General features: G+C 55.0%; 1 protein-coding gene across 2 annotated transcripts; it reads right to left on the bottom strand.

Moving 5' to 3' along the window:
* Positions 1-1,087: 1,087 nt before the first annotated feature.
* SHISA7 (shisa family member 7) lies at positions 1,088-10,688 on the bottom strand (the record flags this gene model as incomplete). Of its 2 annotated transcripts, XM_080704519.1 has the most annotated exons (5): positions 1,088-1,731; positions 5,605-5,754; positions 6,714-6,779; positions 9,326-9,480; positions 10,009-10,688. In XM_080704519.1, 5 exons carry the CDS (start codon positions 10,686-10,688, stop codon positions 1,088-1,090), a joined length of 1,695 nt encoding a protein of 564 aa, XP_080560645.1. The 2 variants fall into 2 exon arrangements, with proteins under 2 accessions (XP_080560645.1, XP_080560646.1); XM_080704520.1 differs by lacking the exon at positions 6,714-6,779.
* Between the last annotated feature and the right edge of the window lie 1,387 nt (positions 10,689-12,075).

Here is a 12,075-nt window from a genome sequence, read left to right on the forward strand (position 1 = left end):
ATGGGGGAAGAACCTGAGGCCAACCTCTCTTTAGATGGTTTGACAGAGATCCTGTTGGTCATGTGCCTGGGGTTAGGAATGGAGCCACCAAGCCAAGTCATGGCAGGTGAGGCAGAAACTGGTGACACCATCCCTGGTGATGGCTGTCCAGAGCGGGCACTGCCTCTGAGGAGGAAGCTGTTGGTGATGGCATCACAGCAGGGGACATTGCCCCACAGCCTACAGGCACACCGGCATCTCTGCTGGAGACTCCCAGTGGGGTGGCTTCCAAGTGATAATACCCCTCAGATGAAATCTTAGGACGGAGTCTCTCTAGCATCTTCCCCAGGGCGTCCTGGGTTGGGATGGATACCTTGCCTTCTCATGACATGGCAGGAGCAGTGGAGGCATCTCCCGGTGTCCTCCCCAAGTGGGCAGCATCTGTTTGTGAGACTGCAGGAAGGGCACAGGAGCAGGCTGTCATCCCTGGTGATGACATCCCAGGAAGGGGCGGAGTGCTGTGACGGTGTTGTGGAGAAAAGGCCTTGTCTTTAGTAAGGACACAACTGACGAGGTATTTCTCCCGTGATGTGTCCCAGGGAGATGGCTTTGTCTGTGGGGATGACATCATAGGATGGCAGCATCTTCTCCATAGCAAACACACAGAAAGAAAATAATTTTCCCTGTGGCAATGATGCTGAAAGATGCTTTAGAGCCAAAGACAACATCAGAAGGATGAAACTTGTCTCTGCAGTGACATCACAGGGAAGAATCGTTGTCTGGAGGGATGATGTCATGGGGCAAGGTACTGCCTGCAATGACATCACAGGAAGAAAGTCTTTGCGGTGATGCCATAGCAAACAGACACAGCCTCTAGTGATGACCTCACGTGCAGACCTCTTCCTCTGTGATGACATCATGGGAAGGAGACCTTGGCTCAAACAGGGATGTAAAAATAGGAGAAGGAATCTTGTCTGCGGTGACATCCCGGAAGGAGGCTTGGTCTCAGGTCCAAGGGCCCCTCGAGGTCTCAGGACCCTGGGGTGCGTGAGCCTGCTCGCTTGGGTGATCCGGGCTGGGAAGAGGGGGCCCGGGACCCGGCCTGGCCTCAGACAGTCACCTCGTTCTTGCTGGCAGTGCGCAGGTGCTGGGGCAGGTGGTGGCCCGGGATGAACTGCAGCTGCTCCAGGGTGCCCTGGCGCTGGAAGGGCGGCCTGCGGGCCAAGGTGCCCCCGCCCCCGCCGGCGTCGGACATCCAGGCGGGCTGGGGCGAACCGTGCAGCGCGTGGTGGTGGTGGGCGTGCAGGCCGGTCGGCGGCAGCCCGTGCAGTGGCGTGGGGGGACCCCCGGGCCCCAGCAGCAGGTTGGAGTGCGACGCAGCCAGGCCGGCCCGGGCAGCGGACTCCGGGGGCAGCGCGGGGCTGCGCGGGGGCGACAGCAGGTGCTCCCGGCTCTGGCGCAGGGCCTCGGGAGAGGAGAGGAGCAGGTGCTCCTGCGACACCAGGCGAGCGCGCGGCAGCGTGAACTCGTAGCGCGAGGCCCGGCCGCCATCACCCAGCAGATGCTCCTGGGACATGACCCTCCTGGGGTTAGGCGCGGGCGCCAGGCCCAGCTCCTCCGGGCCACCCCAGCCATCCATGCGGTAGCCGCCCCCCGTGCCAGGTCGCCGCAGTGCGTGCAGAGGCAGCGTCCCGCGGGGCATCTCCCCCAGGTGCCGGCGCTTCAGGTAGGCCTCGTCCAGGTCCTTCTCGGCTGGGGATAAGCGAAAGGCACAGAGCGGTTCCCTGCCAGCCCAGAGCCTTCTGCCTCCCGGTCACCTTACAGCCCACGCCCTGGGCTGCACCCAGAGGACTGCGATTTGAATCCATCAGTACCAGGCTGGCTATGAGGCCAAAGTGCCGATCCCCAGGCCAATCCTAGCGCTGAACCAGGAGATGGAGGGCCTGCTGTCTTTTTGGGCCACTGAGCATCCCTACCTTCTGGAGGTGAACCTGACTCCTATATTTTGGTGGCCACCTTCCCCTCCCTTTTGGCCTGTAGCAATATTCGTCACACGTGGAGGTTTATTTATTTTTATTTTGGTACTGGGATTGAACTCAGGGGTGTTCTGCCTCTGAGCTACATCCCTAGCCTTCCCCACCCCCCTTGCTGTACTGGGAGTCAAACCCACGGGGATTCTACTGCTGAGCTACACTCCCAGCCCAGTTTTATTTATTTATTTATTTATTTATTTATTTATTTATTTATTTATTTACTTATTTTGTGGTACTGGGAATTGAACTCAGGAGAATTCTACCTCCGAGTTACACCCCCCCCCAGCCCTATTTTATTTATTCTTTATTTTGAAAAAGGGTCTCACGGCTGGGTGTGGTGGCACATGCTTGTAATCTCAGCATTTGGGAGTCTGAGACAGGAGGATCGCAGTTTGCAGCCAGCCTCAGCTACTTAGTGAGGCCCTGTTGCAACTCAGTGAGACCCTGTTTCAAAATAAAGAATAAAAAATAGGGCTGGGGGTGTAGCTCAGGGGTAGAATGCCCCTGGATTCCATCTCCAGTACTGCAAAAAAAAAAAAAAAAAAGAAAAGAAAAGAAAGAAAGAAAGAAAAAGAAAAAGGGTCTCACTAAGTTGCAGAGGGTCTCACTAAGTAGCTGAGGCTGGCTGTGAACCTGCAATCCTTCTGTCTCAGCCTCCCAAGTACTGGAATTACAAGTGTGTGCCACCACACCTAGCCAGCTAGAATCTCTCTAAGTTGCTGAGAACCCCACTAAGTTTCTGAGGCTAGCTTTGAACCTATGACCCTCCTGTCTCAGCCTCCCAAGTACTGGGATTACAGGCATTCGCCACCACACCTGACTCCCCTTTTTATTTCATTTTATTATTTGTGAAACTAGGGATTGTACCCAGGGGCCTTCTACCTCTGAATTACATCCCCAGCCCTATATATTTTTTTTTTTTGAAATAGGGTCTCACTTAGTTGTTGAGGGCTTCACTAAATTGCTGTGATTGGCTGTGAACCTAAAATCCTCCTTGTCTCAGCCTCCCAAGTACTAGGATGTATGCCACCACATCTGGCTTCCCTTTTTATTTTGAAACAAGGTCTCACTAAATTACTGAGGCTGGCCTTGAACCTGTCATTCTCCTGTCTCAGCCTCTTAAATACTGGGATTACAGGTATGAGCCACCATGCCTGGTGTGAATCCCATTCACTCATGGGTTGTGGAGTCAGTTTTGTGGGTAGTGACCAGCACTTTAAAAATGAAGTAGAAGCCGGGCGTGGTGGCGCACGCTTGTAACCCCAGCATTCGGGAGGCTGAGACAGGAGGATCGCGGTTTGCGGACAGCCTCAGCTACTTAGTGAGGCCCTCTGCAACTCAGTGAGACTCTGTTTCAAAATAAAGAATAAAAAATAGGGCAGGAGGTATAGCTCGGAGATCAAATGCCTCTGGGTTCCATCCCTAGTACCGGAAAAAAAAAAAAAAAAAAAAAGGAAAACTAGAAGATGTCTACATGATAAGGGAATGAGGATGTTTTGGATCCAGGTGTAAGCAAAATGTAAAAGAATAAAATGACCTAATATCTGGGATTGGCTTAAAAGAATGCACTAAAAGTCAGAGTGGAGAAATGAAATGTTGCTTGCTCATTTTTGGAGCTGGGTGATGGGAATGTGGGGATTCCTTTTATAATTTTGTCTACTTTTAGAAGTGTTTGAAAATGCCCATAATAACTAGTTTCAAAGCTTTCCCGAAATTAAAAGATGTGCATGTATGTATGTCTCACAGGCTGTGATATAAAAAGGATTTCTTAGTGGAGCTCTCAGTTTAAACTGTTTGGAGGCTACTCTGCTGCCAGGGCTAAGCCATGGGCTGGGAAGCGCGCAGTCGGAGGCAGGGTAATCGGATCAGGGATGGGCATGCGAACAAAAACGGGACCCGGGCCTGGCATTTCTGCAGGGATCAGTGGGAAGGGATGCTTTCCTGCCAGGGATACTAAGCCGGTAGAATGATTGCCTGAAAATTCTCGGGGCAGTCCTTGCCACCACCAAGGGACTCTGTCTGGAAATGAGGATGACCAATTGTTTTAAAAGTCGAGAAAGAAGCTAGGCATGGTGGTGTACACCTGTAAAATCCTTGTACTTAGGAGGCTGAGACAGGAGGATTATAGGTTTAAGGACAGCATCAGCAAGTAATGAGACTCTCAGCAACCTTGTGAGACCCTGTTTCAAAACAAAAAATAAATAAATAAAGCTGGGCATGGTGGTACTAGGGAGGCTGAGACAGTAGGAGACTCTCAGCAATTCAGTGAGACTCTGTTTCCAAATAAAAAATAAAATAGGGCTGAGGGCATAGCCCAGAGATAGAAGGCCCATGGGTCCCATCCCCAGTACCATAAAAGATAATTTTAAAATATTTGGATGGAGGATGTAGCTTGGAGGTAGAAAGCCCCTGGCTTCAATCTCCAGTAACACACACACACACACACACACACACACACACACACACACACACAAACACAGAGCTGAGAGATAGAGAAATAGCTGGACACTGTGGTACATGCCTGTAATCCCAGTAATTGGGAGGCTGAGGCAGGAGGGTTACAGATTCTAGGTCAGCCTCAGCAATTTAGTGAGTCTTTGTTTCCGGGACATTCTACCTCTGAGCTACACCCCCAACTCTATTTTATTTTCGTGGTACTGTGGATGGAACTCAGGGGAATTCTACCTCCAAGCTACACCCCCAGCCCTATTTTTTATTCTGTATTTTGAAACAGGGTCTCACTGAGTTGCAAAGGGCCTCACTAAGTAGCTGAGGCTATTCACAAACCGTGATCCTCCTGTCTCAGCCTCCCAAATGCTGAGGTTACAAGTGTGTGCCACCACACCTGGTTCCAACTTAGTGAGGCCCTGTTCCCAAATAAAATATAAAATAGGTCTGGGAGTATAGCCCAGAGGTAGAAAGCCCCTGGGTTCCACCCCCAGTACCACCACCAAAAAAAAAAAAAAAAAGTACAAAACCTCAGAGATGTAGAATCTTTAGACGGGCTTCAAGCTCCTGGGTCCAGGTATACTGGAAGCTAGTGACTGGTACATTTTTCATTATCAATCTAACATTATTTTATAATTTGTTTTCTTTGCTTCAAGCTGTCTTTTTCTTTTTTTCTTTATTTTTGGTAGTACTGGGGGATTGAACCCAGAGGGATTCTACCTCTGAATTACACACTAACACTTTTTATTTTTTACTTGAAACAGGGTCTTGCTAAGTTTCTGAGGCTGGCCCCAAATCTGCAGTCCTGCCTCAGACCCCAAGTACTGAAGTTACAAGTGTGCCACCATTCCTGACTTTATTTCTATTAGTGGTTAGTAGTAGAAATACTAAGAAAGGAAAAAAAACTTAATTTAGATTAAAGAGAGAGAGAGAGAGAGAGAGAGAGAGAGAGAGAGAGAGAGAGAGAGAGAGAGAGAGAGAGACTCCAGATAATTCTGAAACATAATTGGGAGAAAAGCCTGAGGGAGGATCTGACTCTGTAGAGGACAGAGGACTGCGGGGCTGCTGTCCGTGGTGCTAAACTCAGCCCCCGGCACTATCCCTGCTGCGCTGCTGGCCCAGCTCCTCCCCTTCCTGGACTTACCCAGCCTCTTGAGGGAGGAGTAGCGGTTCAGTTCTGATTTCACAGCAGCTTCATAGGATGGAGGCAGGTGGGAGAGGTTGTGGAAAGACCGGGAACAGGACAGCGTGGAATAGTGCAAGGAGGGGCTGGGAGGCGGCATGGCCCGCCAGTCTGTAGAGGAGGCAGGCTGGGGTCAGCCCAGTGCCACGACCCTCAGAACCAGGGGTCCAGGCCCAGCCTCCTCCCTCAGACCCAGGAGTACAGGCCCAGCCTCCACCCTCAGACCTGGGGGTCCAGGCCCCAGCCTGCCTCCTTCACACCCAAGGATCCAGGCCCCAGCCCTCCTCCCTTAGAGACAGTGGTCCAGGCCCCGGGTCCCCTCCCTCAGACCCAGGGGCCCCTAACTTAGCCCTCCTCCCTCAGACCCAGGAGTACAGGCCCAGCCCTCCTCCCTCAGACCCAGGGGTCCCTGACTCAGCCCTCTTCCCTCAGACACAGGGGTCCAGACCCCAGCCCTCCTCCCTCAGACCTAGGGGTCCCTGAGTCAGCCCTCCTCCCTCAGACCCAGGGTCCATGCCCCAGCCCTCCTCCCTCAGACCCAGGGGCCCCTGACCCAGCCCTCCTCCCTCAGACCCAGGGGCCCCTGACCCAGCCCTCCTCCCTCAGACCCAGGAATCTCTTCCCTCAGACCCAGGAGTCCAGACTCCAGCCCACATCAGACCCAGATATCCAGACCCAGCCCTCCTCCCTCAGACCCAGGGGTCTACCAGGACCAGCCTCTGAGGGAGTGGAATCTGGGATTCCAGCCCCTCAAAGCTGAAGCCCTTCAGGATCCTACCCTCTACCAACACACAAGTTTGTTGCTGGGGAGGCAAAACACATTCCAGGACGGGGTCTCTAGCACTTTTCAGCATCCACTGAGTCCTGGCCCGGTCTGGGGGTGCACTCCATGCATCTTTCCCAGCCCGGGTGGAGGGAGAAGACCACTTCTGGTGTCCACTGGAGGACACTGAGGCTGCCTGGATGGCGGGCCCGGGGGCGAGCACTCCAAGGCTCACGGGGCCTTGCTCCGGGTCTGTCCTGGGCACCTGGCTCGGGCCCTCACAGCGAGGGGCCAGGCCCCCTCGTACCCAGTGTGGCGGCACGGTGCGTGGGGCTGTTGACGTTGAGGTGCAGGTAGTTGTGGTGCAGGTTATCTGAGGGGACTGAGAAGGGAGGCGACGTCACTGCCACCGCTGCCCCAGCCAGCGCTGCTGCGCGGATCGCTCAGAGGGATCCCGGTCCTGAACGCAGCCCCAATCTGGGACCTCCCTAAGACCCCTCAGGTCAAACTGCGCCATTGCTCATGTGTGGAAAATTGAAGCTGGGGGACACGCGGGGTACAGCATGTGGTCACAGGCTCATGGCTGGCAAGTGGGCAGTCCTGATTCTCCATATCCACTCCCCAACCCAGGCCAGAGATCTGGGGATCTCCTACTGCCTCTGTCTACCTCCCCAGTCACAGCCGCTTCACCCTCCTGACTGCCAAATGCTCCCTCTGGATCCTCTGGCCTCAGGCCATTGCCTCTCCAAGGTCAGAGCCACCACAGGGGAGGAACCCTTCTATGGCTCACCACCACCCACCTTCCTCAGACCCAGGGGTCCAGGTCCCAGCCCACCTCCCTCAGACCCAGCCCTCCTCCCTCAGACTCAAAGTGGAACTTGGGAATGGTGTCCAAAGCCTTGGTAGCCTGGCCCCAGATGGTATCTGCAGTCTCATCTCCCACCCAACCCCCCTCCACACTCTTCCCTCTGAGGCCTGCAGAAGATCATCTCAGCCATGGGGTCTTTGTACATGCTGTTATGCTGTTCAAGTTACCTTGAAGTCCAGCTCAGGCATGAACCCAGAGCCTTGCACATGCTCAGCAAGTACTGAGCTACATTCCCAACCCTTTTTATCTTTTGGGGCATTTTTTTTTTGAACTGGGGATTGAACCCAAGGGCACTCTACCCCCAACTGTACCCCTAGCCTGCTTTTCTTTGCTTTTTACTTCTCTTTCTTTCTTTCTTTCTTTCTTTCTTTCTTTCTTTCTTTCTTTTTTTGGTACTGGGGATTGAACCCAGGGGCATTCTACCACTGAGCTACATCCCCAGCCCCATTTTTTTTCATTCTTTATTTTGAAACAAGGTCTCACTAAGTTGCAGAGGGCTTCACTAAGTAGCTGAGGCTGACCACAAACCTGTGATCCTCCTATCTCAGCCTCTCAAGTACTGGGATTACAAGCATGAGCCACCACGCCTGGCTTTATTTCTTATTTTGAAACAGTCTTACTAAGTTGCTGAGGCTGGCCTCAAACCTGAGGTCTTTTTTTCTTGGCCTTCCAAATACTAGTATTATAGGCATGTGCCCACCCACATTTGGCTCTATCTTATTTTGAAACAGGGTTTCATTAAGCTGTCCAGGCTGGTCTTGAACTTGCAGTCCTCCTGCATCAGCCTCCTGAGTAGCTGAGATAGATGTACACCACTGTACCTTCCAACCCTCTTTGCCTGCAGAACTACTCATCTCTCAAAACCCAGCCAGAATTTGTGTGTGTGTGTGTGTGTGTGTGTGTGTGTGTGTGTGTGTGTGTGTCTGTGTGTGTGTGTGTTGCTGGGGATTGTTTGCTATATTCTAAGCCCCATCTTATTTTTTATTTGGAATCAGGGTCTTGCTAAATTGCTAAGAGCCTCACTGAATTACTGAGGCTGGCTGTGAACCTGTGATCCTCCTTGTCTGAGTCTCTCAAGTACTGGGATTACGGCATGTGCCTGTTTCCCGACTTATTAAATTAATCTCCTCTGCTCCCTCCACCCCTGGCCCCAGGTCCCTCCCCTTCCTTCTACCACTTGGACCATCCCTGAGCCCCCTGCTGAGCCTCCTTCTCTTCATCCCTCCCTTCACATACGTTCCAGAGACATAGTTCTTTTGCCCCCTCTCTTTTCCTTTTCATATTGGGAGATTGACCCCAGGAATATTCTGCCTCCTAGCTACATCCCCTAGACCTTTCTTCCTTTCTTTCTTTCTATATTGGGAATTGAACCCGGGGACATTCTACCTTCGAGGTACACCCCCAGCCCTTTTTCTTTTGAAACAGGGTCTTGCTAAGTGGCTGAGGGTCTCACTAAGTTACTGAGGCTGTATTCAAACCCTGCCTCAGCCTCCCAAGTACTGGAATCACAGGCGTACACCACTATTCCCAGCCTGTCCTTTCTTTTTCAAACCCAGGGCCCCACACATAAGACAAGCACTTTACCACTGAACTAGATCGCAGCCCTCTTCTATCCACTTTTGACAGTGTTCCTCCCCTGCTCTAAACTCTTCCATGGCTCCTCATTGCCCTCAGGACAAAAGCAGAGCTGCTCTGCTCAGCCTGGAACTTGAGGCCCTTTTTGAGTTCATCCTCTCTGTGGTCTTAAATCTCGTCCAGCCATTCAGAAGTCTGGCCCCCCTTGCAGTAACTCCCCTCACCCTCCAGCCCTTGGCTCAAACATCCGTCCCTGTGGAAAGCCCTCCTGCCCCTTGAACCAGAGGAGACCCTTTCCTGTCTCCTCGAGCCCCAGGACTTCTACACTGATGCACTCAGAACGGGTACCGGTCTAGGATGACAAGTGTCAGATGGAGAAAAGGTTCAGGACAGGCAAAGACTAGAGGAGGGGCCTAGCCACCCGGAAGTGGGCGACATGGGGGGCTGGGGGAGGGGGCCGCTGGACTTCCACTCACCGATGTTGGAGGGCTTCACGGTGTTGTAAAGGTTCTTGGGCGTCCTGGGGGGCATGCTGTCGGGACCCCCAATCCCTGGGGTCAGGGAGCTGCTTCGGGCCCTGTCCGGGCGCGTCCCAGGCCCAGCCTGATGCCTCAGAATGTCCACCAGAGCCCTGAAAGGGACAGCGAAATGGTCAGCGGCCTACGGCCTAGGGAAGGGGGAAAGAGGGAGGACCCAGGTGTCTTTCCCCTCTCAGTTCTGCCCTGTGGTCACCACGCCCCTCCTAATGCCACCTTCTCTGGGTCGAGCTTTCTGCTTGAGGCGCTCCTTCCAGCTTCATCTCTACCCCACCGCTCTGACTTCTCTCCACAGCCTCTTGTGGGGTCCCACCCCACCTTGAATCCGGGACCCTTTCCTTGTTTCTCTGAAGCCCTCTTCATAGCAGTCAAGGATATCTCCAGCTTCTGACCCACAGCAGGTGCTCCAGAAATACCCGTTGAATGAATGAGGGCCAGAGCTCCCCCACCCCATCTCTCCTCGCCTAGCTTCAGGCCCCGCCCACCTCCCTGGGCCATTCGTGCCCACCTGGGGCATCTCTGGCCCCACCCAGCCCTGGAGCCCCGCCCTCACAGCGGCCCCACCCCTGTGGGCCGGGCCCCGCCCCCGGGCTCCCTTCCCCGGGGCCCCAGCGCGCACGCACCTGGGCACGTTGATCTCACGATGCGCCCTGGGCGCGCGGGACGCCTTGCTGAAGGCCACTTTGGCCCCGACGCCCACAGCCAGGGCGAAGCTGATGACCCCGCACACCACGTAGGCCGTGCTGCCCCCGGGGCCCTCGCCCCCGCGCCCCCCCGCGCCCCCTGCCCGGCCCCCTTCCAGCCACCCTGCTTGGCCGGGCCCGGGCCCCCCGCCCGCGCCCCCGGCGCCCCCCGCGCCCCCGGCCAGCGGCGGCGGCGTGGTGGCCCAGCGCGGCGTGTCGTAGTTGGAGCAGGAGGCCTGCGCCAGGCGCATGTGGCGGTGCTCACAGCAGAAGCGGTAGTGGCAGGTGCCGCAGCAGAAGCGGTAGGAGCCGGTGCTGCAGTTGAAGGTGGCGTCGTACTGGCCCATGACATCGTAGTAGCCGTGGCAGAGCTCGGCGGGAGGGGGCGCCCGCGCCGCCGCGCCCGAGCCCCCCGCGGGGGTGGTCTTGGTGCTGTTGGCGCCCGGCCCCGCCGCGCCCCCGCCGCCGGTCAGCGCGCCGGTCAGCCGCCGCAGGTGCGCCAGCAGGGCGGGCAGCGGGCCGGGGGGCTCGGCGCCCGAGGCGTTGGACGGGCGCGCCCCCGCCGGGCCGGCCGAGGAGGCCAGGAGCACGAGGGTCCCGAGGAGCTGGAGCGCCGCCATGGGAGCCCGGCTGCGGGGAACCGACGGAGGCTGCAGGGATGGGCGAGGGCGGGAGGGCCGGAGAAAAGTGGAGATGGGTGGACCAGGAAGGAGAGCGGCGAAGAGAAACGAGCCGGGAGACGCACAGGCCCGAAGTTGATTCGGGCACACAGAGCGAAGGCCAGCGCGAGGGATGAACGCGGGAGAAAAGATGGGACGGTGGGTGGAGACATCAGAGGGGTGCTCAGAAATTACAGAAGGCGAAAAGAGAAGGTGGGATGTTAGAAGAAACCGAGAGGGCGGCAGAGGGGAGAGGGTGGATGGAGGAGGAGCGAGAGCGAGAAGCCAGTGGGGGAGTTGGGGGGGGGTACCGCAAGCCACAGCCAAGAAGGAGGGTGGATGGGTAGAGAAGGAAGACAGACGGATGTGTGGTGGGCAGGACAGGAATGGGGGATTGAAACAGGAGGAAGGGGGAGAGAGAGAGAGAGAGAGAGAGAGAGAGAGAGAGAGAGAGAGAGAGAGAGAGAGAGATTGACTTGGAGAATTGGCATTGACAGTCCGGCTGGCCAGAGGAGACAAAGCCCTCTGACATTTGAGGCCACATCCTACTTCTCTGTGAGAGCCCGTGCTGTGCACTGTAGGATGTTTAGGAAGATACACTAGACTCCAGGAACAGCCACAGTGCCCAGCTGTGACAACCCAAGATGCTTCTCCACATCAGTGAAAGTTTACTTGGTGGGGATGGGTGCATACGTGGCTTACATGAGATGTCCTCAGCTCCCCAAGCACCTACTTCTCTCTTTTAGAGCACTCTCTCCTCTCTCTCCTCCCCCCTCTCATACACACACACACACACACACACACACACACACACACACACACACACTACTCTCACAGTCTCAGGTGTAAAGTGTCTCTGTCCACAGCTGGAGAGACAGGGCAGCAGGGAAGGTCATTTCACAGCTCCATAGCCGACCAGCTGCTCTTACCCGCCCCCCACCATGGGCTCATTTCCTCACCAGGAGTGAAGATGGTCACCACCAGGTGGTAGAGAGGACGAACAAGTGTATATGTGCAAAAAGCTTAGAATAAGATGGGTGTTGTGGCACATGCCTGTAAGCCCAGTACTTGGGAAGCTGAGACAGGAGGATTGCAGGTTCAAGGTTAGTCTCAGTAACCTAGCAAGGCCCTTGGCAACTTAGCAAGGCCCTGTTTCAAAATAAAGAATAAAATTGGGCTGGCGGGTGTAGAGTGGAGGTAGAATGCCCTGGATTCAATCTCCAGTACCAAGGGCAGGGGGAAGAGCTTAAAACAGCATACTGCAGGTGATGTATATTATTTCATAGGTATGAAAGGGTTTGCACTGCTGTTACAATTTTGGAAAGGAAATAAGATTAGGGGGCGATGA

This window comes from Muscardinus avellanarius, assembly GCF_963383645.1.
Source record: "Muscardinus avellanarius genome assembly, chromosome: 10".
Classification (NCBI taxonomy): Eukaryota; Metazoa; Chordata; class Mammalia; order Rodentia; family Gliridae; genus Muscardinus; species Muscardinus avellanarius.